This window comes from Salvelinus sp. IW2-2015, linkage group LG9 (assembly GCF_002910315.2).
Source record: "Salvelinus sp. IW2-2015 linkage group LG9, ASM291031v2, whole genome shotgun sequence".
NCBI lineage: Eukaryota > Metazoa > Chordata > Actinopteri > Salmoniformes > Salmonidae > Salvelinus > Salvelinus sp. IW2-2015.
Genome location: NC_036849.1, coordinates 8,437,185 through 8,464,457, shown reverse-complemented (window position 1 = coordinate 8,464,457; position 27,273 = coordinate 8,437,185). Strand labels below are relative to the sequence as shown.

Sequence of the window (27,273 nt, the reverse complement as noted above, 5' to 3'; positions counted from 1 at the left end):
CAATGATTAAAGGAAATGTAGGCTTTACTCATAACACTGCCATTAGAAAATGTGTTTATTCAACCAATATTTTCATTTGTAGTTTACAAAATAAAATGACAGGTTACATTACATACAGATTAGTATTTTATAGTATCCTCACAGCTACAGTATGAAAGTGCCAAACACCCTGAGCAAAAGCCAAGCTGAAAGCAGGACAATGTCCTCTGTACCAGGTTTGTTATTGCAGAAACTCTTTCATTTGTAGCGTTAACTTTCTGAACCATCATCCCATGATTGACATCCATTATCATACTGTCAATTCTCTTTTCATTGCATTTGATTGATAGACACTTGCATCCATTTCATAAATCCCCATTCTGATCAGTGTCCCTTTAAACCAGAAATGGATTTAACATACATTCTTCCACACTCAGCCATCCAGGATACTTTTGTATGGTAACTTAACATGAACATTGATTAAAAACAAAGAGGATTATGATAGTAATGATAAAGTAATGCTGCTAACTGACTACTTGCTAACTGGATCCCTATGCAGCCCTTTTTAATGTACTCAGTGACCATAATACAGTACTAAGATTATGACCATTATAATGTTAACTTCATAACGTTTTGATTGCTGGCTGGGCATGTAGCTACAACATTAAACATTATGTTAAGTGCAATGCCATTTCAAGAACATCAGTGCAGTGATTATATTGTTCTGTGGACACTGCTCTGTAGACAGTTGGTTTAGTCTTAAACAAAACAAAAAATACTATTCAGTACATGGTAGTTTACATTGCTTTTCCTGTATATTGCCATGGCAATTCAAACCTAAGTTGTGTTGGAGAATAAAGTTCCTGGAGCGTTTTATTTTCCATCAACACTTCCATTATGACAGTAAATGTATATGTATGCTGCATCTCTTTCAGCTTACGTTGCAGAATGTCATACATACACACTTTACCTGTCAAAAGTTTTAGAACACCTACTCGTTCAAGAGATTTTGTTTTGACTATTTTCTACATTGTAGAATAATTGTGAAGATATCAAAACTATGAAATAACACATATGGGATCATGTAGTAACCAAACAAGTGTTAAACAAATCTAAATATATGTTATATTTGAGATTCTTCAAATAGCCACCCTTTGCCTTGATGACAGCTTTGCACACGCTTGGCATTCTCTCAACCAGCTTCATGAGTTAGTCACCTGGAATGCATTTAAATTAAAAGGTGTGCCTTCTTAAAAATGAATTTGTGGAATTTCATTCCTTCTTAATGCGTTTGAACCAATCAGTTGTGTTGTGACAAGGTAGGGGGTGCTATAGAAAAAGACCAAGTCCATATTATGGCAGGAACAGCTCAAATAAGCAAAGAGAAATGACAGTCCATCATAACTTTAAAACATGAAGGTCAGTCAATCCAGAAAATTTCAAGAACTTTGAAAGTTTCTTCAAGTACAGTTGCAAAAACCATCAAGCGCTATGATGAAACTGGCTCTCATGAGGACCACCACAGGAAAGGAAGACCCAGAGTTCCCTCTGCTGTAGAGGATATGTTCATTAGAGTTACCAGCCTCAGAAATTGCAGCACAAATAGATGCTTCACAGAGTTCAAGTCACAGACATCTCAACATCAACTGTTCAGAGGAGACTGTCTGAATCAGGCCTTCATGGTCGAATCGCTGCAAAGAAACCACTACTAAAGGACACCAATAAGAAGAAGAGACTTGCTTGGGCCAAGAAACAAGCGCAAAGGAGATTAGACCGGTGGAAATTTGTCCTTTGGTCTGGAGTCCAAATTGGAGATATTTGGTTCCAACCGCCGTGTCTTTGTGAGAAGCGGTGTGGGTGAACGGATGATCTCCGCATGTGTATTTCCCACTGTAAAGCATGGAGGAGGTGTGATGGTGCCCTGCTGGTGACACCGTCTGTGATTTGTTTATAATTCAAGGCACACTTAACCATTATGGCTACCACAGCATTCTGCAGCGATACGCCATCCCATCTGGTTTGGGCTTAGTGGGACTATCATTTGTTTTTCAACAGGACAATAACCACACACACCTCCAGGCTGTGTAAGGGCTATTTGACCAAGAAAGAGAGTGATGGAGTGCTGCATCAGATGAACTGGCCTCCACAATCACCCGACCTCAATCCAATTGAGATGGTTAGGGATGAGTTCGACCGCAGAGTGAAGGAAAAGTAGCCAACAAGTGCTCAGCATATGTGGGAACTCCTTCAATACTGTTGGAAAAGCATTCCAGGTGAAGCTCGTTGAGAGAATGCCAAGAGTGTGCAAAGCTATCATCAAGTCAAATGGTGGCTATTTTGATGATAATATAAAATATATTGTTATTTGTTTAACACTGTTTTGGTTACTACATGATTCCATATGTGTTAATTCATAGTTTTGATGTCTTCACTATTATTCTACAATGTAGAAAATAGTAAAAATAAAGAAAAACCCTTGAATGAGTAGGTGTTCCAAAACTATTGACCGGTAGTGTGTATGTGTCCGTGTGTGTGTGTATACATACATACTGCCTCACTACTTAATATGATGACAGCCATTCAAATGATATGTAATCTAACACAAAACTAATAATGTAGACATCCAAGCATGTAGATGCCACGCAAAGTTTAGACGTGAATACAAATTATATGGTTAGAAGTGAACTAATGTTTCCCTCACTGATTGAACAGGGGTGTATTCACACAGAAGAAAATGAGCCAAAACGTGGAGGGACCTACCGGAATTTCTCCTTAAGAAACACTTGTTTTTGTTTTCTGTTGCAAAATGTTTTGCTATACTTTGCACTAATGAATACACCCCAGATGGGCTACAACTCCAACCCCAGACCTTTGCTGTCTGTAGACCTACCAGCAGCATTTGAGTTCCCTGGCTAGGAATCTGCGTCCAATGATAACATTGTCTTTACTCTGTTGTCATTCCCTCATAGAGGTTAAACAGTTAAAATGAACACCTATTGTACCATGAAATTAAACTTAACTTTTGACTGCCTGCCAAACTAAAATGATGAAATACTGCACTGTCCTGTCCTTGATCTGTGCCTGGCTTTAGTGATTATTACAATCCTAATGCGGTAAGTATGCTACTATGATAACGACACTATAATATAACGTGTGGCTGTTTCTTGTCCGCTCACGATAACTAAGCATTCATTTCAGGACATAAAGGCTCACAGAAAATTGGTCTTGAGTTGAATGCTGGGCGAGGTCTTGCTGGGTACTTGAAGTTGTGTGGCCTTGGCGTTGACACTCTCCTGGTTGCCCTTTACAGCAGCCTCCAGCCTGGCTTTCATGTGGGGCGAAGAGGCCATGAGGGCCTTGAAGACGGACGAGTGCTGGGGGCCGATGCGCATCAGGTCCTGCAGGGCTGACTCATGCAGGGTGCGGGCGGGCGCGGGGGTAGAGGACAGGGCATTCTCATCCAGTAGAAAGGAGATGAGGATGGGAAGGAGAATGGCCACCAGCTGGGGACCTGGAGGTCAAAACACAACCCGAATAAGACCACATCATGGGACAGAGATAGAAAAATTGGAAAGGAAAATAACCCAATCCAGATTTTATACTCATGGTCTATCTAGAAAAAGACGAATAATCTTCACCACTCGAATGACCACAGCAGTCAAGAGTCTGAGGTAACCTAGCCTACTCACGGTGCATCTCGTCGGCAGCGAACACCAGAGCCTCTAGGGCCCTGACTCCATCCTGGATGGCCTGGAGCTCTTTGGAGTTCTGGGGCCTCCTCCTCTCCACCCCCTGCAGGTGTCCCACCACACAGCTCCCCAGGCCCTGGATGAAGGGCACCGCCACCCCTGTCTTGCTCTGGAACACTGACATCAGCAGCTGGTAACTCCTGCTGAGCACCTGAGGAAGCGTAAAGGTATAGAATCAGCTGTGGATACAGCCTTTAAATATGCTAATTATTGGGAAGAACCTCTTGGCATTGAATGCTTGAAGAGAATGTAATACTGAGAAACGTTGAACAGTAACTTGAAAAGTTGAATATTTTAAATACTTTTAGTCATCATAAAGACAGTGTGTCACCAAGGAGTCCTAAAAAGGTGTTTCTTTCCCTCAGTTTTGTATTTTGTTTGAACTACTTAGTGCTGACTTACCACAGGGTCCTTAGACTCCAGGCTGGCTTTAAACTTGTCTATGCAGCGTGTCTGCAATGGCTGGGCTGTGGTGACCTCAGGACTGGCAGTCAGCAGGAAGATGGTGAGAGCTGTCAACAGACTGACCTCATCCACCGCAGGGTTGGGATTATCTGTCAGAGACCAGAACACAAAGCGAATCATACATCCAGCTGGAATCTTATTTAACTTCTAATTTAATTATGCATTCTAAACCACATTTTGATTTCTAAACCCAAGGCTAAAATTGGAAAGCAACTGAAGAACTTAAAATCTGATTGCGTATGTGTAGACTTTCAAACCAAAAGGCCATGACATTTGCTGTAGGCTGGTTTCTGAATGAAGTGGCCTCCCGTGTCTTAACTGACTGTGTGCGTGTGTGTGATTATGTTTTCTATGTGAAGTGCCCTCCCGTCCCTGACGCCGTACCGGAATCCCAGAAGTCCAGCAGGGTGTTGAGAGCACAGCGCAGCAGGTGGGCCCAGGCCCCGCGGCTCTTCTCTGAGCGACTCATAGGGGAGGAGAGCACAGCTCTCAGGGCCTGCAGGGCTGCAGGCACCACCAGTCCCAGAGCCTCACCACCCCCACTGCTACCCCCAGCTCCACCACCACAAGGCTGCTGGACCAACTCCCTCAGCACCCCCATCAACAGGTACATTAGTGTAGGCAGAATGGAGACACTACCTATGGGGGGAGAAGAGAGGTTAACCATTAACCACAGCGTCATAGAAAAGACGAGAAGTGACGAGAATGTTTAATCAGCCTGAGTGATCATCCTTTAAACAAGATCAAGTTGTTTAAAAGGGCTTTAACGCATTCATTTGCAAATGAGTATTCTTCCATTTATGATCAATTGATCAAATAATCAATCAATCACTCTCAATGACTCAATTAATGATTTATCATGATATTGACCTACTCTCTGTGCTGTTGGCAGTTAGCAGTAGTGCTGGGGTAAATTCTACTTCAATTTAGGACGTTAACTGAAATTCCAATTCCCATTATTGGGATTGAAATTGGAATGTCCGTTTACTTCCTGACTTGGTTGAATTGAGCCAGAATTGAGTCAAGTCCTGATTATCAGGCCCAGTTTGGCTTACCGTCAGGAGAGCAGATGGATGGCAGGTCAGACAGGATGGCCAGAGCAGCCGCCACTTGTCTGCAGTCACTCTCACTCAGACTCCAGGCCGAACCTCCCTGGCCCCCGCTGGGGCTGCCGGCCAGCTTGGGGCTGAGCTGGGGCAGTCTACGCACCAGCACACACAGGCACAGCTCCAGGGCCCCGAACACTAGAGACCTGCCTGGAACCAGGCCGCCGGTGTCCCGGCCCTCCCCAAACTCAGGAACAGTCTCCTTCTCCGCTGCCCCGTCATCCACTGAGAGAGAGAGTGAGACACACACACACATTTAAAAAAAATAATACAATGTCCTACCTTGCAGTGGTAGAACACATGTGGTAAAGTTGGTAACACCCCCCGTCAACAACTGAGAAGGGCCACAGGCAGAGACATAACTTTTAGAAATTGCGGTTACTTCCTTGATCGATCACGCATACAAGGCAAGTGTTCCTGCTCCACACTCACCCTCAGCACTGTGGCGTTTCTCCTTGACGTGCTCCTGGGCAGCACACACCACCTGTCTAACCAGTTCCAGCACGGCCAGCTGCACCCCTGGGGCCTCCCGCGTCACTATCAGCCTGTGAAGCACGCTCAGCAGTTCCACACTCAACACCTGGTCATTGCCGACTTTTGACCGGGGCCAGGAGACCTCTAGCAGAGCCTGCAGGGCCTGGAGGCAGGAGGAGATGTTCTCCATCTGGTCATGGGAGTGAGGAGAGCACAGGAACTCCACACTGATGCCTACAGACAGGGATAACACGACGCATCAATACCATAGCCCCTCGCCAATATCTCCAACTACAAAGATCATCTGCTTCAAAAGCTTATTTTTGTAAGAAGGATATTCATAGAAAAGTGCCCTTGTGTCAGGTCCATTGCTTCTCACCCAGGATGAGGTGGAGTCGGTCAGAGCTGATGTCCTCAGGGGACTTGACATAGGCCAGGGAGGTGGACTGGCCCATGGAGGTGGGGGTGACGGGCCGGGACAGGTTGGCAGGGCCGTCGTCCACCATGATGAAACCAGTGCTGTTGAGCCACAAGGCCGTGGCATGGAGGATGGGAGCCCAGGAGCTGCAGTAGTGGGGTCTGGCCTGCTCCGCTGTCTCTGCTGTGTAGAACGTCCCTCCTGACGCTCGTGCGCACACACACACAAAGGTTAGGTCAAAGCAATTTCCCATCAACGATACATATGTTAACTACAGTGCACACTTAAATTAATAAACCACAGCATTAGTGATGTGCCGTTCGCAAATTATTCATTCTTTTTGAATTACTCTTTTTACTGACTCGAGAGTCATGACTCGTTTTTCCGAGTGACTCGTTCATTTTAGTCATTCGCTTGACCTGTTGGCTGCAATGCATTCTACAGCAGGATTAATACGCGCTCTTCCGGTGACGTGCTCCGACCAACAGTCTGTCTGTATCGGTCATATATGCGCTCGAGGTCTTCACGAATCCACCTGGAACCAAATACCCGAGAGGGTCCGGATCCAGAATTCTAAATAAAATGTCCACAGGTCTGGGTTGGATCTGATATGATTGTCACGGGTCTCGGGTATGTGTAATTTTAAGTGACTTATCCCGGAAGGATCCATATAGATAAAGCGACTGCTGCAGTAGAGAGAAATTGTATAATTTATGCTGCTGCTTTTTGCTGTTCACGAGAGTGAGCTTGTTGCTTGTTGTTGGCCAATCATAAGTCATCAAAGTGGTACTAGGCTACAGTCACACACAGCGTCACCTCTCTCTACCTCCTCTCCCTCACGCTTTATCAGCTCCAAGTAATAAAGTAGCTTCAAAATTGACTTTTCTGCTGCTTCCCTGGATCCGACCAGGTCTACACAGAACGGGTCTAATATATATATATATTTTTAATCCATATTGGGTCCGGGTGGGAAAGCCCCAGGTTCATTTCAGAACAGGTCCGAAGGCAAAATAGATCCAGCTGCAGGCAGCATAGAGAATAAAAAGTGTGTCAAACGGATAATAGATTGTGTGGCGCATGAATGAATGCAATTGATTATTGAATGTTATGGACACAGCTTTGTAGAACCAAAACATACACAGCCTCTGCTGAACAATCTCCAACATGAATCGTTTGGTGGGCTGCAGTTTGCAAACAATATTGTGCTTATCACCCTCACTGCAGTCAAGTAATGTATTCCGCCAAGAGTCGTACACAATCTAGCCTGGTTGCGGCCACAACTAGATCTCGTTTCTAATGTACCAAGACAATCTTATTTGTATGCCTAGCAATCAGCAAATGTACATTGTTTAAAGCATGCTTTTACAAGTCTCAGTCACAAATGACAGCTCCAATAAGCCCCTTATTGTGAACGACATGTGAACGAGAGGCTTTGTAGAATCATGACTTGAGTTTTCAGTTCATCGTTCACCGGTAGGGGGTCCTGCGTGCTCTGAGCATGACTGAATCAAATGAACGAAATGAGTCGAAAAAGAGTCCTCCTTTTGACTGAACGAGTCAACCTCACCAGATCTAGACCACCACCTGTAGCCTGCAGTCCTTACGGTGTCCTCACCTGTAGCGGGTAGCTGTGCCGAGTAGTCCTGGGGGAGGGTGAGGAGAACGTAGTCCTGTAGGGCAGCCAGCCACAGACGGCTCAGCGTAGCCAGGTCAGTCTGGACCAGCGTCAGCAGCCCTGGCCCTCCAGCCCCCCCACAGTCCTCCTCTAGCAAGGGAGAACCAGCTGGCTCACCCTGCCTCCCTGGGCCTGGCCCTGGGATGGGGCGCTCCCTCGGTCTACTGCTGCTCTGCACCGCCACAATGTACACCTGGGAGAGGAGACAAACACAGTGTTAATATTATTAGATGTGCAGTATAGATAGAACCAGACAACCAATCAGCACGGTCAGGATTAACAAACTGTCTGTAGTAAAGTGTCTGTATGTGTCAGGGATGAATTTTAACTCTGTTGCATACAGACACAGTGGAGGATATAGAAAGTCCCAAAGAAACAGCACGAGACTAAACCTGTACTGTAATGACAGTGACTTCAACCAGGAGGTCAACTAGTAGAGGATGTGGCTTTTAATGCAAGTGTTGATGGATGACAGGCTGGGAACTGGGATCAGCCAGCAATGACTTACCTCAGCCCAGGCCTTGAGCACAGCCAGTGTCTCCATGGTGGATGTTCCCTCATTGTAGAGCTGACTGGGCACCTCCTTGCCTGCCTGGACCTTGACCAGCGAAGAGGCCAGGAGCTGATGCACCCTCCTCAGATCCTTCAGATCACTGACCACCCCACTGGCGATCCACGCACTGCACACCTGTCAGGCAGCACAGTGGAAAGACTATGTATTCAGTGATAGCTCAAATCAGAGGACCATATTCAATCATTCTTTGTTAAAAGTACAAAATAAAGTACAGAGCACTAGATGGCCACACCTGGCAGGCTTTGGCTGTCACATCAGGAGGTGCATCTGCAGTAAAGGCTGGTCTCAGAGCAGCTCCAACCTACGCATTAAAAAGAGAGAGGAGTCTTTGAATAAGCCTGGAACGCTCATTCCGCCATCCATGGTAGTAGAAGACATGACAGAGACTCACGTTAGCCTGATACTGCTCCAGGATGACGTGGCCAGGGAACTCCGGCTCTGGGATGGCAGCGAACTTGCGGATGATGACCAGTAGAGTCTGTAGGCCAGAGAGCCTCAGCTTGTCACTGTGGTCAGTGGCGGCCATGAAGGCCATGCGGATCAGGTCAGCCAGGTGAAGGACCAGGAAGTCTGGCAGGGAAGAGAGGGTAGGATAAATGACGTGTGAACAGACGTTCAATAACACATGGAAATGGCATCTAGATGCTCCACAAGATGCCATTCAAATAAAATGTATGATTAAACAATGCATTGTTTTATGTTAGGAAGAGTAGCAGGTGGAAAAGGACTGAAATTCCATCTGACATAAGTCTAAGCAGAGTTTTAATTTGCTAAGTTTTCGGTCTATAATGACCTTTGTCGTAGCAGGAACACTATTGAAAACAGCTCATACGGTAGAAGTGAAGTTCCCACAAAATGGCTTCCCTCACCGGTGGACTCATGCAGACGGTGCTCCTGGGCCAGGGCCATGTCGAAGTGGGCAGGGTGTCCGTGGCTCTCACACTGGCCGATGATGCGACACACGCACTCCACAGCGAAGACCCGCGTGGACCAGCGCAGGTTGGTGAAGGGCCCGCTGGACTCTGACTTGGCGTGGAAGACTGACGCGTCGTCGTCCCGCTCTCCCTCCTCCTCCTGGTTGGTCTCTACCGGGGCTGTGGATTCTGACACAACAAACCACAGAGACAGCTGGGGTGAAGTAGTATAGCCATCAACTTAAACTACATCCATGCGATACATTGCATCAGTAAAGAGAATATTTGGTGTCAAATAAAGTCCTTTTGACATCGGCCTTGTTGGGTAGAACACTACACCCAGTAACAGAAAGAGAAGGATCGCACTCTTGAAATTGAAGTTAAAAAGGAAAACGTCTCTTCCATTTGACATCACACCCACCTGCAGAGGCAGACAGGACGTCTTTGCAGAGTTTGAGCCAGTGGGCCAGTTTCCCCGTGGCGATGGAACTCATCATATGGACCAGGGTCTCCTGGATGTCCTGACAGAGACGGGGGTCTGACTCCCGGTCCAGCAGGCTGAACAAAGCCCCCTCCAGGCCCACCTCCTTAATGGTCACATCTGTGGAGGAGAGGAGACACTGGTCACAATGGGGCTTCTCTACAGCGTATTATTAAGCTACTTAATGTATGTTAATTATTCAAAGGCTATTTGCACATGCTGAGCATTACAAGAAAATTATAGATTTGCTGGTGAAGGTAAGTGACCAGACACATCTCGGCTTGTATCTCAGTGTGTGTGTGTTTGTGTCTCAAAGTGTGTGTTTTTTTGTCTCACCAAGATGTGTGTTGTCCCTGCGGGGCAGCTCCTTGACGAGGGCCACAGCGTGCTCAGACACCTCCAGGGCTTCCTTCTGGGCCAGCTGTCTGAGACAGGCCACCACAGCACGACGCAGAGACAGGTACGAGCTGCACAGGTTCACCTACACACACACCAAGCACATACACACACGCAGAGACACACACACACTTAAGCAACTCAGCATATGAGGAATACATAGAGGTACTAAACACAGGTAGAGAGGGTGACCATTCTGTCTGTTTTAAAGTCAAAGTAGTACATCCCATAATCAAGAAGTGATTAGCACTTTGGTTGAAATATAACTGAATTAATAAACAGGACAGAAGTGAACAGAGTGAGTAAGATCTCATTACAGGGCCCAGTCGATCCATGTTAACAGTGTGACTACTCTGTTCAAAACCCCAGTAGAAACACTATCATAGATGTGGCCATATTCATTTTCAGCTAAACATCATGCTGGAACGGATACAAATAATTGCTGTGAGCAGCGAGCGAAACCGAAATATCAGAGATATTTCAGCTAAAAGCAATTATTTTCAGTTTGTGTGTCAACAACTGAATCCAAAATCATTTGGCCTGCGAACTGGAAAATCATATCAAACCAGGGGGGAATAGAAAATAGAACAGAGTGTGAGTTCCAACACAGACGACAGACAACGAGCATTAGAAGTGTTATTAGCTCTCTGGGAGAGGACACTATTGACCAGTCCTCCCTGGTACCATGATGCTGTTAATCACCCTGTCATATCAAACAAACAGACGCCTTTCCAGAGGATTCGCCTGGTCCCAGATCTATCTGTTCCGTCTTGCCAACTCCTATGGTCACGGTCACGCCTGAGTTGGCAAGACAGCACAAACAGATCTGGGACCAGGCTAGAGGAGTGTGGGAAAGCAGAGGAACTGTAAAGGATCGTTTTACTTGTGCCAGTGACTACTTTATATTTGATTGATGCTATTTAGACCTATGTCATCAGATCAGTCTTTACAGCTTGTATGGTCATTTGGTCAAAGGTCATCATTCCTCAGAACTGATAGCAGAACACACTACTCCGATAAATAGAGCAACAAGCAGTTGACAGGGGCTCGTGGGGGACTGTTTTTACCCCTTGACCTACACTAGTGATCTGAATAGCCATCCAGTGTGAAGAAAGGAGGATTTTGAGAAAAGAGCCACTGACGCAAAAACAAATCCTTGGCACTACCCGTGGAGTAGAGGGCTGTGAGGGAGGGAATCGGCTCATGCTCGCTGTGGATGCCTGATGGGGTTAGTTCAAACTCACAGAAGAGAACCAAAATGACAAGAAAAAGACAACCAAAGTGAAAATCAACAGGGTGACAAAGAAAACACTGCTAAGAAAGTAGGAGCAGTGACAATAGCAAAATACAACTTGACACCGCAACTCCTGCAGGCAGGGGAAAGAACCTACCAACATAGAATAATCCAACAAGATCCCCTGTATGAGAGAGAATACACACGGTCACTACAGAGGAAGCCACTACAGAAACACTCACTGGGACAATATGGCTTAACAAGTTTTAAACTAAATTGATCACGCCATTTGCCCGACAGACAGAGAGCCGTGTTGGAGTGAGTGTGTGTATGACTGATTGCTGCCTGAGACTAATAGAATCCTTAGCTCATTAGCTTAGCATTAGCCAGGAATGACATTAGCTAATTACCGACCTAGGTATGAAACAGCTTCTCATTAGCATTAGCTACCTAGAACCTTTGCACAGTTCAGGATTAGCTTGGGCCACTACTCACACAGAGGCTGGGCACCAGGCTCGCCAGGTTGACGTGGCGCGGGGCGAACATGTGCAGCTGCTGCAGACAAGAGATGGCCTGGGCCTCGACTAGACAGTCTGGACTGTCCTGCATCACCGCACAGCCCACCAAGCACGACGTCCGCAGGGCCGACACAGACTGGCCCTCGCCTGGGGCACAAAATGGGTCAGACACTCATACACATACCAGGGTTAGGGCACACCTACTGTGTAGTGTCAGTTCTACAGTCTTTAAAAAAAAAAAAAAAATAGAAAAGGTGAAAGCTGGATATTGAGTGAAATTATGAATTACGTGCAGCAATATTATTAATATTACATTTCGCAATACAATCCAAGAAATCAAATGTATTTTCTCTGGTATCAGATTTCTACTTCACAGTGACTCAGTGTGTGACTATGAGGCGAGTAGAGTCACCTTGTAGGTCAGGTCCCAGGGTGGTGAGGAGGGCGTTGAGGCAGCGGCCCAGGCTCTGGTGGACCTCTACATGGGTAGGGGGGATAGACAGCAGCAGCCTCAGCACCAGGGTGAAGCTAGCCTCCACATGGCCATGGTACAAAGGACCAGCCAGATCCATCACCATGGACAGAGAGTGCAGCGCCCACCTCTGGTACAGACAAAGAGGAAACAAGAGTCATTGGTTGAGACAACTCTACATGTTGACAGAGACCGTTTCCTGTTTCCTTACAGACCTTTTCAATGGCTTTTTAAGCTGTGGAAGTGACGCAAAGGGTCCGTTCATACTTCTGGAACGTTTGTAAACAGCTGTTTTGTGTGTGGCGGTAGAAACAAACTCTGAAGTAAATCTGCTTGGTAATCATTACTGTACCTGGACCTCGGGGGAGGTGCTGTCCTGGGACAGGGTGAAGAGGATGCCCACACAGGCAGACAAGTGCTGGGGAGAGCTGATGCCCCCTACATAGCGGTACAGGGAACCCAGCGCCAGGGCATGACCCGTACGAGTCACAGCATCCCGGGCTGTCTTCAACCTGGTGGGGGTGAGATGGGATCAATCTGAGGTCCTACGCACTGTGCAACTTCTAAACGGCACAACATTAGCTTAGAACACACCCTAAAAAATACTCCTAAATGAAGCCCATGCAAGACATTGTGCAAAGCACCAATCCTGGTTGATCTTTTGAGACTGGTGCCAGTGTGCTAGTACATTTATATTTTACACTTGAGTAATTTAGCAGAAGCTCTTATCCAGAGATCTGACTATTAGCGCATTCTTATTAAGATCCACTGGGGTGGAGCAGAACTGAGATCACCGTGTCCAGCAGGGCTGGGAGGGAGGAATACCACAGAAGAAGAGAAGTTAAAACGTGTCAAAACTATACTCTTAGACAACCACATCACAGCACCATGAGATTCATTTAAGATACTCCTTGAAGAGGTAGGGTTTCAGATATTTTCAGGAAAATGGGCAGGGACTTTGCGGTCCTACCTTGAGGGGGCAAACTGCTTCCACCATTGAGGTGCCAGGACAGAGAAGAGCTTTGACTGGGCTGAGCGGGAGCTGACCCCCCCCATGCCAAGAGGTATGTAGCCTACAGTGCGGTGTGTGTGGTATGGGATTGGGGGTTGACCACTCACTTGTCAAAGCTGACCAGGGTCATGGAGACGGTGAATGCAGGGTCGTTGACCACCTGTATCAGGCGAGACAGGCCCTCAGCAGCCATGCAGCGCAGCAGGGGGTTAGAGCTCTCCAGAGCCCCCACCAACAGACCCAGAGCTGGCTTCCGAACCTCTTCTGGACCCAAACCTACCCGACTGGAGCCTAGGTGCTGAACACAAAGAAAGGAGGGAAGGGTTAACTACTGTAGGGATATCCACAAATTGTAGTCGTGTAGTTTATCATAAAAAAGGAAATTGCACAATGACATTGCACTTGTTGCATCACTGATGAAATTGTGTGAGAATTTTTTTTTGCATTATCATTCACCTATAGCCAACGTCTGTAGACAAAAAACGAAACATTCTATCATATAGGCTGGTAATCCAAAGGCAAGGCTACCGGGGCTACCAATATGTCAGAGTTCAGGCTCTGAGTGTATACCTTTAGGACACTGCAGAGGGCGGCAGTCACATGAGTCTGGACAGTCTGCTGACGAACACCCTTCAACTGCTTCAGAGACTCTGTGAACTGTTCCAGAATCTGTGTCCTGCAACAAGGAGACAGGCGATGAAGCACATAGAGCCACATAGTAAGAACCTTAGGCGGTTGGCATGTCTGTGTCAAAGTAGAGTGAGTGTACAGGTTTTACTACACTGTACTTGTGAGTACCAGAAGACCTCACAAAAATAGTAAACCAACTAAAATTGACAAGTGAGGACATTTTGCCAGTCCTCACTTGTTAGGTTTAAGGTTAGTATTAGGAGTTAAGGTTAGGATTAGGGAAATAGGATTTTGAATAGGAATCAATTGTTGGTCCGTTAAAAGTCCTCACAAGTAAAGTAAGACATAGTGAGTGAGTGTGTGTAAGTGTGTGTACCTCAGTGGGACGATGATGTGGGGAAAGATGACTCCAAAGAGCTGTATGGCAGCGGTGGTGAGGGCAGCAGGAGGGGGTAGGGGGGCGGGAACATCCTGGCATTTCACACAGATGGTGAAGGGGTCGTACTCCAGGGTCCCTCCTCCAACACTGCTCCCCTGTAACTGCAACAGACACAACAAGGTCACACACCTGAGTCTCCACACACACATGCACACGTCTTTCTCTACACACACAGAGAGCACTACGTTTGACCGGCTACATCTCAATCCTAAAGGTTTGTTTGCCTCCTTCACAGATGCATACAATCTCTACGGTTTAACAGCACCAAGTGATTGAGTGTGACAGAGATCCAATACATTAGTTCTATTTGTAATGATATGGAGACAACTCCCTTTGGCCTCTGACAGACCTGCTCTTCTATGTAGTGCTGGTCCATGTCCTGCAGAGCGGGGCCCAGTAGTGCCAGGTCATCACTGTGACAGAGGGGTGGTAGTAACGTCAGCTCTGAACACACCACGTTCTCTGGCCCAGTCAGGTCTGTCACCAGCTGCTTCAGCACAATGCCAAAACTCTCTGTGTGGATGGATGGGAGACATCAGGGTAACATATCTGGGGTTAGCAATCAATACCACAGCCTTAATGTCAACATCAAGGGTTGGCGCACCCCCTTGGGTTGTGCCGTGACGGAGATCTTTGTTGTCTATACTCGGCCTTGTCTCAGGATGGTAAGTTGGTGGTTGAAGATATCCCTCTAGTGGTGTGGGGGCTGTGCTTTGGCAAAGTGGGTGGGGTTATATCCTGCCTGTTTGGCCGTGTCCGGGGGTATCATCGGATGGGGCCACAGTGTCTCCTGACCACTCCTGTCTCAGCCTCCAGTATTTATGCTGCAGTAATTTATGTGTCGGGGGGCTAGGATCAGTCTGTTATATCTGGAGTATTTCTCTTGGCTTATCCGGTGTCCTGTGTGAATTTAAGTATGCTCTCTCTAATTTGCTCTTTCTCTCTCGGAGGACCTGAGCCCTAGGACCATGCCTCAGGACTACCTGGCATGATGACTCCTTGCTGTCCCCAGTCCACCTGGCCGTGCTGCTGCTCCAGTTTCAACTGTTCTGCCTGCAGCTATGGAACCCTGACCTGTTCACCGGACGTGCTACCTGTCCCAAACCTGCTGTTTTCAACTCTCTAGAGACCGCAGGAGCGGTAGAGATACTCTTAATGATCGGCTATGAAAATCCAACTGACATTTACTCCTGAGGTGCTGACTTGCTGCACCCTCGACAACTACTGTGATTATTATTATTTGACCATGCTGGTCATTTATGAACATTTGAACATCTTGGTCATGTTCTGTTATAATCTCCACTCGGCACAGCCAGAAGAGGACTGGCCACCCTCATAACCTAGAGAGGAACCAGGCTTCTTCCTAGGTTTTGGCCTTTCTAGGGAGTTTTTCCTAGCCACCGTGCTTCTACACCTGCATTGCTTGCTGTTTGGGGGTTTTAGGCTGGGTTTCTGTACAGCACTTTGATATATCAGCTGATGTAAGAAGGGCTATATAAATACATTTGATTTGATTTGATCAAGAGCACAATGCCAATTTACATAGACAAGAATGTTGTCAAACTCTGTGTGGAAGGAGGAACAGAAGAGCCAGATGTCTGGGGTTAAGAAAAGTGATTTTATATCAAATGATTTTATATCAAATCAATTAACCTCAAACAGGTTAAGACCTTAATGTGAAATGCTTACAAGCCCTTAACTAACAATGCAGTTCAAGAAATAGACTTAAAAAAAAAAGATGTATTAAATAAACTAAAGTAAAACATAAAAAGTAACAATAAAATAACAAGACTATATACAGGGGGTACCGGTACCGAGTCAATGTGCGGGGGTACAGGTTAGTCGAGGTAATTTGTACATGTAGGTAGGGGTAAAGTGACTATGGATAGATAATAAACAGCGAGTAGGAGCAGTGTAAAAACAAAGGGGGGGAGGGGGGTCAAATAAAGGCCATTATGTTTATTAGGATCTCCTTTAAACCACCAAAGGGCTAATCTTCCAATGTATAAGCTTCTATGACTAGCAGTCACAGAGAGTAGCATTGAAAAGAGCTCTCACCTTCGTATGTCTTCGGGGGCAACAGAGCCAGGATCTCATAGACCCTCAGTCTGAAGACTACTGAGGTGTTTTTAATCAGGTTGCCATAGGATTTGATCAGAGTAGGCACCCTGCAATACACAAACATATAGGTTTCAGCCCCCCCCAAAAAAATCAAGCTTATTAAACAGTCTCAAGTCAAGTATACTCTTGTTTTTTCAGTTTGGTCAGAAATAACACGGTACACAATCCCCACTCAGAAGGAATTAGAGAAGCAGTTTGGCTGACTGTGTCCTTGAACAGTGAGCTGTTAAGTGGGGACTTGGCAACGCACCAGAAATGTTCTTGGATATTGATCACCTAACACGGAGGTACTTTTAGCGCTAGTGGTATCCTTCGGGCCAGAACTAAGTGGCCGTCTTCATCAGTGATGATGTTTAAAGTCTCTCTGTACAGGCTCTGGTCAAATATCCATCCACATTAGCATACCACCTCATATGGAAACAAGTATTACGCACATATTCTTTTTAGTATACTAATACGGACATTGGAACATGGCCTATGACAGAGGTCTGGTGTGAGAACTTGGTGTGACTCACTTGGTGAGCAGAGACACAGCACAGGCCAGGGGGGTCAGGAGACGACCTATGACATCATCAGTCAGGAGATCTCTGCAGTGAATCACCAGGCTCTTCATGGCTGGGACAAAACAACAACATATCAACATTAGGAGACATCAGATCGACCTAGAGGTGAAAGTTAAAACTTAAACTAACTTACATAAGCATTCAACTGAAACAACCCGGCTTGTGTTCATTGAACGGTGAGTATAGAAGAGTGCGCGTCTCACCACACAGCGCCCCGGCGCGGCCCTCCAGGGTGACCTGCCAGGTGAAGTGGTCCCCACGGCGGAGCTCCATGTCCAGGTCCCTGATGGAGGGAGGGAAGGCACACCTCCACAGCACCAGCATCCTGGGGAGGTGGTGCTCAACCACCGCTGGACCTACAGACGTTAATCAACCTTCATTCACACAGGCTAATCTCACTGAGATAAGATCCCTATTGCACACAAAGACAGCAGTAGTTGGCAAGGTGTGAGAAAGTCCCAGATCTGAAGATGACTAACTGCTGAATAAAAACACCAGTTTTTTTTTAATGAGGCCATTTCCATTGGTCCAGCAAACACATCAGCAGAGGGTGGATGGACATACCTAGGGTATTGAGGGAGGAGAGCAGCAGCCAGCCAGCCTGTGTGCGTTGGATGGAGATGCGGCTGTTCTGAGTGGCTGAACGGAGCAGGTCCTCGGCCAGACCCATCACCACCTGGGAACAGAGGGTCACTTATTGTTTAGATACCTGTACTATTACATCAGCTCCCACTGATTTAGTGGAGCATCTGACTGAACTATATCAATAGCGGAGCCATTAAACAGACATAAATCACAAATAGTGTGCGTACAAGGCCTCGACTATAAACAGTCCTATGTGTATTCGTTGCTAGGTCAAGGTTACCCAGACGAAGCCCAGTCCTTACATTGCCTTTAGTGTGGGGGATGCCCAGTGGGCAGTGCTGCACTGCCCCCAGCAGGGCGGCGATAGCGGAACTGTACCCGGCCACGGCCTCGGGGCAGGACTTGAGGGCGTTGAGTCTCTCTGCACAGCGGTCCAGCAACACGGCCCCCTGGGAAGGCAGGGCCACGGCCACACAGCGTAGACACCAAGCAGCCGCTAACCGGGCTGACACACTGGGGTGGAGCAGAACTGAGATCACTGTGTCCAGTAGGGCTGGGAGGGAGGAATACCACAGAAAAAGAGAAGTTAAAATGTGTCAAAACTATACTCTTAGACAGGCACACACAGTATATTGAGCCTTGCGCATTTGTCTGTGAGACTTGGTAGGTAATATATAATAAAATGTCTGGCTCTGTTCCACTAGTCGATTTTTATCCTGTCATAGAACCTGCATTAAGGGTCCCGAGTGGCGCAGTGGTCTAAGGCACTGCATCTCAGTGCAAGAGGCAACAGTCCCTGGTCCAATCCAGGCTGCATCACATTCGGCCGTGATTGGGAGTCCCATAGAGTGGCACACAATTGGCCCAGCGTCGTCCAGGTTTGACCGGGGTAGGCCGTCATTGTAAATAAGAATTTGTTCTTAACTGACTTGCCTAGTTAAATAAAGGTTATATAAAAAAAAAATGTGTTAAAGATGTAGACTAATGTTGTTCAGCACAGCAGTCCAGGCGCTGTGACCTACTCACCTCCACAGTGTCTCTGTCCTCCCTCTCTTCTTTCTCTGTCACGCTCCCTCCCCCCCTCGCTGTCACCAACTCTCTCTCTCCCTATCTCTTATCACTCTCTCTCCCTCTACTCTCTCTGTCACCAACTCATCTTCATAGACCACTGAACACTCCCATGCATTACAGAGACTGCCCACATGGCATAAGAACCACACACAGCTTTTCCATAATACGACCATTTAACACAGATTCCTCAGGGGACAGAGCTGAAGAGACTAGAGACTGGGAACAAGTGTGTGAGTGTGTGTTCAGGCCCCACCTGTGCTGGTGTCAGTGAGTAGCGATGCAGCAGTAGAGGCCAGGCCCTGTACCAGGCTACCCAGCTCCAGCAGAGCACACACCAACACATGCTGACTGGCAGCTATATCTGTGGTGGTGACCCGCGTCTCCACGTTCCCATCACACATGGCCGCATCTGGAGGAGGAAAAAGATGACCATGACCACCAAGGAAAACCACTTCAGGAGTCCCCACTGTCAATCTGAAAGGCTGACATGCACATAATGACTTCGTCGGGCCTGTATGAGATCATCATTCTTCTAACCACTCAAACAAAATTGGCACTTCATCAATTCGCCTTTCCTAGATTCCTTGCACCCTCCCCTTATTTCTCCCATCACATTGGAGGAGAAGATCCGAGGTCCCTCCACTCTGGCCTTCTCATCCAATGCTTTTTCAGAAACAGGGAAGGAGAGGACATGACAAAAAAAATACAAAATCAAGGAAAGATGAATTGGGGAAAAGCCTATGTACCATTCAAGAAGTGACATTTCTGAGAACATCTTTCAGCAATCAATCCTTGTCAATCAATGGGTAATGGTGTATTAAAGCTTCCCCTCACCCACGGCCCTCTTCTGTTTGCCTATGGCCAGGCAGATCTCCTTGGCAGCAGCGATCTGGGCCTTCTCCCCCAGCAGAGAGCCCAGTGTGGCCCTGAGGATGAAGGAGATGCAGCGTCTGCAGCACACGGCGTCTGCAGGAGTCTGGGTGGCCCGTGTGTGGGACACCAGCTCCATGAGCAGGACCAGCAGGGCGGAGAAGTTGGCCTCCAGCCACACGCCGCCCAGACACGACACAAACACCACACACGACTAGACAGAACAAGAACAAACTCAAAATCAAGAGAGAAAACAGTAAGTTGCGCCCAATACAAATGAGCACATGTATAGAGCCAGGACATTTCCTGACCCATGTGACCGGACCAGGAAAACCTACTGTGCCAAGTGTTTCCTAGTCAGGCCACATGGTCAGAAAAACACTCATAGCCTAACATGTAGGATGGAGACAGAGAGCTGACCTGAGTGATGCCGATGCGGATGTCTTTGCTAACAGAGCTGGTCCCTTTGAGCTTGTCTCCACTGGCCCTGAGGAAGCCAGCCCCACCACGCAGGAACCCCCCAGTCAGCAGATCCATCACCTCCTCCAAGGAGCTGCGTCTGGAGCCCTGTCTGTGAGCTGGGAGGAGGACACGCAGAGGAAGAGAAGGGTCAATATTGATTGATTTTCAATTATATTCTATGTTCATTAATATTGGTTCTTCTAAATCCCACACTACAATCCCACATAAGTAAGAAACACAGTTAAAAGCAGACAATTTTATCCCAAAACCTCAACAATCGCGATTCTACCAACTCTTGTCATTCATTGTAGCCTACTGTACCAGTGGGTTGTTTGGGCTCTACGGCTGTGGCCAGCAGGGTACCCAGCAGTTTGGAGATGGCCACACGCACATCGTAGTTGGAGCCCTCAAATGCCCTGAAGCAGAGCGTGGCTACGTTCTCCAACTCTGAAGTCCACAGAAACACAGCCTCTCTCTGCAGCTCCAGAAGACACTGCCAGACATCACACAGACATTTAGAAACATACACGGATGGAAAATATGTTACATGCACCGTCTTATCTACAGTTGAAGTCGGAAGTCTACATACAATTAGGTTGGAGTCATTAAAACTCGTTTTTCAACCACTCCACAAATTTCTTGTTAACAAATTATAGTTTTGGCAAGTCGGTTAGGACATCTACTTTGTGCATGCCACAAGTAATTTTTCCAACTATTGTTTACAGACAGATTATTTCACTGTATCACAATTCCAGTGGGTCAGAAGTTTACATACACTAAGTTGACTGTGCCTTTAAACAGCTAGGAAAGTTCCAGAAAATTATGACATGGCTTTAGAAGCTTTTGATAGGCTAATTGACATCATTTGAGTCACATTTGAGTCAATTGGAGGTGTACCTGTTGACGTATTTCAAGGACTACCTTCAAACTCAGTGCCTCTTTGCTTGACATCATGGAAAAATCAAAAGAAATCAGCCAAGACCTCAGAAAAAAAATTGTAGACCTCCACAAGTCTGGTTCATCCTTGGGAGCAATTTCCAAACGCCTGAAGGTACCACGTTCATCTGTACAAACAATAGTACGCAAGTATAAACACCATGGGACCACGCAGCCGTTATACCGCTCAGGAAGGAGACGCATTCTGTCTCCTAGAGATAAACGCACCTTGGTGCGAAAAGTGCAAGTCAATCCTAGAACAACAGCAAAGGACCTTGTGAAGATGCTGGAGGAAACAGGTACAAAAGTATCTATATCAACAGTAAAACTAGTCCTATATCGACATAACCTGAAAGGCCGCTAAGCAAGGAAGAAGCCACTGCTCCAAAACAGCCATAAAAAAGCCAGACTGCGGTTTGCAACTGCATATGGGGACAAAGATCGTACTTTTTGGAGAAATGTCCTCCGATCTGATGAAACAAAAATAGAACTGTTTGGCCATAATGACCATCGTTATGTTTGGAGGAAAAAGGGGGACGCTTGCAAGCCGAAGAACACCATCCCAACCTTGAACCACGGGGGTGGCAGCATCATGTTCTGGGGGTGCTTTGCTGCAGGAGGGACTGGTGCACTTCACAAAATAGATGGCATCATGAGGTAGGATTATGTGGATATATTGAAGAAACATCTCAAGACATCAGTCAGGAAGTTAAAGCTTGGTCGCAAATGGGTGTTCCAAATGGACAATGACCCCAAGCATACTTCCAAAGTTGTGGCAAAATGGCTTAAGGACAACAAAGTCAAGGTATTGGAGTGGCCATCACAAAGCCCTAACCTCAATCCTATAGAACATTTTGTGGGCAGAACTGAAAAAGTGTGTGCGAACAAGGAGGCCTACAAACCTGACTCAGTTACACCAGCTCTGTCAGGAGGAATGGGCTAAAATTCACCCAACTTATTGTGGGAAGCTTGTGGAAGGCTACCCGAAACGTTTGACCCAAGATAAAAAATGTAAAGGCAATGCTACCAAATACTAATTGAGTGTATGTAAACTTCTGACCCACTGGGAATGTGATGAAAGAAATAAAAGCTGAAATAAATCATTCTCTCTACTATTATTCTGACATTTCACATTCTTAAAATAAAGTGGTGATCCTAACTGACATAAGACAATGAATATTTACTAGGATTAAATGTCAGGAATTGTGAAAAACTGAGTTTAAATGTATTTGGCTAAGGTGTATGTAAAATTCCAACTTCAACTGTATATGAAAAATCAACAAAAAAAGACACGCATCAGTGTGAAATGAAGCTCAATTGAATGACCATGGTCTTAACAATACTTTGTTGATTCAGTGAGACCAAAAGAACATAAAATGACAGTAATGTATTGCCTAACTTGATTGCGCCACCAGCCATACAGTGTATGCCCCATGGTTGGAGGGAGGAATGCATGTTTGAATGACATATGGCCTAACACTATGTAGAATGAGAACAATGTGTAATGTGCTTAATGTGGTAGCACCATCAGCTGGCTATACAGTGTATGTATTCCCCATGAGTTTGGAGCAGCAGCAGTTTAGCTGGAGGGAGGAAAGCGGTAGGCAGTAGCTACCTTGGCGGCAGCACAGCGCACGGCCATGGAGCGGTCGGTGAGACAGGCGCGTGTAGCCTTGTAGATGTCTCTGTGACAGGGCACGGCGCTGACCCCCAGGCCCCTCAGGATCTTCTCCACGCTCAGCATGATCTCATAGCGGCCCTGGGACTGGAGCACAGACAGACAACACAATTCATCAGTGGTCCCGTGTGGCTCAATTGGTAAGAGCTTGGCAACAGCCATGCCAAGGTTGTGGGTTCAATCCCCGCAGGGATTACATACGCTACACATACTGAAAATATAGGCACTCACTGTACTTTAAGTCGCTTTGAATAAAAGTGTCTGCTCAGTGGCATAAACCTCAACATAGGGGCCCCACAAGGATAGCATTCTCAACCCCCTCCTATACTCCCTGTTCACCCATGACTGCGTGGCCATGCACGCCTCTAACTCAATCATCAAGTTTGCAGACAACACAACAGTAGTAGGCCTGATTACCAACAATGACGAGACAGCCTACAGGGAGGAGGTGAGGGCCCTGTGAGAGTGGTTCCAGGAAAATAACCTCTCACTCAACGTCAACAAAACAAAGGAGCTGATCGTGGACTTCAGGAAACAGCAAAGGTAGCCCCTATCCACATAGACGGGGCCGCAGTGGAGAAGGTGGAAAGTTTGAAGTTCCACGGCGTATACATCACTGACAATCTGAAATGGTCCACCCACACAGTGTGGTGAAGAAGTCACAACAGCGCCTCTTCAACCTCAGGAGGCTGAAGAAATTTGGCTTTTAACTTTTAAAACTTTTACAGATGCACCATTGAGAGCATCCTGTCGGGCTCCACCTGGTACGGCAACTGCACCGCCCGCAACTGCAGAGCTCTCCAAAGGGTAGTGCGGTTTGCCCAAAGCATCACCGTGGGCAAATTACCTGCCCTCCAGGACACCTACAGCACCCGATGTCACAGGAAGGCCAAAAAGATCATTAAGGACATCAACCACCCGAGACACGGCCGGTTCACTACGCTATCTTCCAGAAGGCGAAGTCAGTGCAGGTGCATCAAAGCTGGTACCGAGACAGAAGCTGTTGTTCAATCTCAAGGCCATCAGACTGCTAAATAGCCATCACTAGCCGGCTACCACCCGGTTACTCAACCTTGCACCTTAGAGGCTGCTGTACTATATACATATACTTGGAATCCCTGGCCACTTTAATAATGGAACACTAGTCACTTTAATAATGTTTAAATAATGTTTACACACGCCTTTACTCATCTCATATGTATATACTGTATGCTATTCTACTGTATTTTAGTCAATACCACTCAGACATTGCTCAATCTAATATTTATATATTTCTTAATTCCATTATTTTACTTCTATACTAGTGCATATTGTTGTGAACTGTTTGATACCACTGCACTGTTGGAGCCAGGAACACAAGCATTTCGCTACACCATGGATTGTGTATGTGTGCCATTCAGAGGGTGAACGGGCAAGGCAAAAGATTTAAGTGCTTTTGAACGGGGTAAGGTAGTAGGTTCCAGGCACACCGGTTTGTGTCAAGAAGTGCAACGCTGCTGGGTTTTTCACACAAAAGTTCCCCGTGTGTATCAAGAATGGTCCACCACCCAAAGAACATCTAGCCAACTTGACACAACTGTGGGAAGCATTGGAGTCAACATGGGCTAGCATCCCTGTGGAACGCTTGACACCTTCAAGAGTCCATGCCCCGACAAATTGAGGAAATTCTGAGGGCAAAAAAGGGGGTTCAACTCAATATTAGGAAGGTGTCCTTAATGTTTTCTTATACTCAGTGTATATCAGCTATTCAGACATAAAACACTGGCCTTCATATTGCCACTGGCTAGCACCGTGGTATATCAATAAATTTTTTACATTACCATTACAGATCCTTTACATTTTACACTCACCTCTGCAGACTTCATGGCCTTCAACAAATTTGCCAAAGTCTCTTTAAATGTGTTGACAAGCAAACGGCCAAGCTGTTCATAAAGGGCACCCAGACAGGCAATGGCTGCCCTATAGACGAAAAAAAGGAAATCAGTTACAAACTTTGTAACAACATCTTTAAGATGTTGAAAATACCATTCCTCTTGTCTGCACAGTGCACACACTTTAAGCCAAATAAAAAATAAAAAAAATTGAAGAAGAAGTCCATTACATACTAGTGTAATGTTACTGTATGAATTTTGCCATTTCGGTGAACAGTAGTTAATCATAATAAGATTGATTTCAACAGCCATGTATACATGGAATGTCATAGAAGCTTTAAGGTATCCTCATGAGTAACAAACAGTATAATCATTCATGATATTTGGAGTGATAATTGATATGCACCATCACCCCTTATAACTAATGGGGATTTCAGCTGCCGCAGGCTACTGTACTCACAGTCGGGTTGGCAGGTAGCTGGGGGAGTCGTCCTTGCTGCGGATGATGTCATTGCACCTGTCCACCGTGAGGCTGGAGGTGAGTGAGTCTCCCACCCTGTAGAGCAGGGCCAGGCAGTGGGCTAGGAGCCATCGGGTTGGGGGGCCCGGAGAACCAATCAGAATCACAGTCAACTGTTCGACCAGACACTTCTGGTTCTTCTTCACATCCGCCTGGGAGAAAATACACTCAGTTCAGTTCATTTATTTGGCCTTTCACAGGAATTTGTCTTGCATTCAAGAGCACCGAGTTAAAGTCATCATGAAACCATCAACATTTATTGACAACATGACATAGATGACAGTAACGACATAAATCAGATCTCAGTCAGGCAGCCCTATTTTTGCATGATGAGCAACTGATGTTTATTAAAGGGATACTTATATCTATATATATCTATATATATCTACTTCCCCAGAATCAGCTGAACTCGTGGATACCATTTGCTAAATGATAGTGGCTACTGGCAAGACAAATCACATCAACATTTCATCTGTAGTTCATTTTTTTCTTTATGACACGGAACCAGCAGAGCAGACCATGATTTAGCCTTTACAGCACGCACTGCTTTAATCAATCCTAGAAAGACATACTGACTGGCATCCTGCTAAAAGAGACAGCCCCAGAAAAAGCACTGGGCTAATCTCAGCCTGCTCAAATGGCTCTCTTTTGATCTGACTCTGCTTAGGAATGCTCCAAGCGCTGTCTGTCACAGGGGAGGCCATTGTCTGCAAGCACCCACTGGGCTCTCCCCTAGTCTCCTCCTTTCCTTATTCCTCTCCTCTCACCCTGTCTGCAGCAGGGAGCAGCTTCTTCAGGAAGCGCAACCACTCAAAGACAAATTCAGCCCTCTGGTGTTCTCCCAACTGGCTGCATGCCTCCTCGTTCAGGAGCAAACTGTGGGCTCGTTCCATTCTCCTCCCTCCTTCCCCTCCTCTTGCAGCCGCTCTGGGCCACAGTCCCTGCCTTCCTCTGAGCCGGACAAATTCCAAACTTCAGCCACAAACAGAATAGGACGGCTTCTTCCCTCTCACTGCGGGACAAAACTGCTCTGTTCCATCAAGACCTGGAAAACCTGCAAGACATCAATAAAGAGACTCAGAGTTCATTCTCCAATGTATGTGAAAGGGGACACTCCTCATGATAAAATGCACAGCAACCAGGTCACTCAAACAGAACAATTATATTGACGTCGACAAATAGCCAAATCGTGCATCTTGCAATCTCCTGCAAAGTAGGGCTGTAAAGTGGAGGGCACGGTTCTTCCTTGTTTTTTTCTAGGAGTGCAAAAAGTGTAAGTCTATCTGGAACAGCACAGGCAATGAATTATTCAGACAGTCATCCCACATGATCAGTGCAGAGTGTGCTGTTAGCTAGATCATCATACATTATTCTCTTGAGAGGGCTTATTCAGGGAGGGGAATCACGTCTATTTTACACCTGTGCTGACTAGTTACTAATCTAGCTAATACCCCTCACTCCAACTTCTCGTTTCTTATGACCTGATGACTCAGTTAGCTAGCACTAGCTTTGATGACAGATGTCAAATCGTGAGCACAATGTCAAATAGAGAGCAGGACAGACAGCAATAATGTTAGCCAAGATCCGGCCGAATTGTGTAACATTCAAGCCAGCCAGCTAGATAACTTACGTTACTAGCAAGCCATATTCTCCAGCTTTTCCCAACGAAGTTAGCTGGCTAACGCTAGTTAACTACCTGCCAGTTACAGGCAGAGCAGTCTTTGCTAGTTTGTAAAGAAAGACAGGCTGCAACTAGCTAGCTAACATATGCATTCCTATATGGGGTTAGCTAGCACTGCAAGCTAACGTTAACTTTACCAGAGCTAGCAAAACATAGTGACGTTAGCTAGCTAACGTTAATGTTGGCACGCAAACGTATCTATCAGTAAATCCATCCTAAATAAAGATAAACGTAAAAGTTGTACCTGTGGCGAAAACTTAACTAAATATTTGATGCAACTTCGGGTGAGATGTTGATGTTTCGGTCCAAGATAATATTTATTTTGTAGCTAAACTGGCGAAGTGAACACATCTGCCGCTTTTCAACTAGGAATAATCGA

At 46.3% G+C, this 27,273-nt stretch overlaps 1 protein-coding gene across 4 annotated transcripts; it reads right to left on the bottom strand.

The window, feature by feature from the left end:
* Nucleotides 1-37: 37 nt before the first annotated feature.
* On the bottom strand, nt 38-27,273 carry heatr5a (HEAT repeat containing 5a). 4 transcript variants are annotated; one of them, XM_023994147.2, is made up of 36 exons: nt 27,139-27,273; nt 25,981-26,267; nt 25,154-25,365; nt 24,673-24,781; nt 22,760-22,909; nt 20,530-20,701; nt 20,167-20,324; nt 19,711-19,960; nt 19,130-19,285; nt 18,108-18,358; nt 17,785-17,896; nt 17,424-17,576; nt 17,173-17,272; nt 16,595-16,704; nt 14,886-15,049; nt 14,474-14,637; nt 14,038-14,143; nt 13,575-13,765; nt 12,808-12,967; nt 12,396-12,585; nt 11,961-12,130; nt 11,623-11,649; nt 10,172-10,316; nt 9,776-9,955; nt 9,310-9,543; nt 8,832-9,010; nt 8,673-8,741; nt 8,375-8,554; nt 7,807-8,059; nt 6,153-6,398; nt 5,732-6,007; nt 5,249-5,524; nt 4,578-4,832; nt 4,131-4,282; nt 3,669-3,879; nt 38-3,490 (listed from the first exon to the last, which is right to left on the bottom strand). In XM_023994147.2, exons 2-36 carry the CDS (start codon nt 26,104-26,106, stop codon nt 3,189-3,191), a joined length of 6,189 nt encoding a protein of 2,062 aa, XP_023849915.1. In that variant the 5' UTR covers nt 26,107-26,267; nt 27,139-27,273; the 3' UTR covers nt 38-3,188. The 4 variants fall into 4 exon arrangements, with proteins under 4 accessions (XP_023849915.1, XP_023849916.1, XP_023849917.1 ...); XM_023994148.2 differs by having other exon boundaries at nt 6,153-6,392; XM_023994149.2 differs by lacking the exon at nt 11,623-11,649.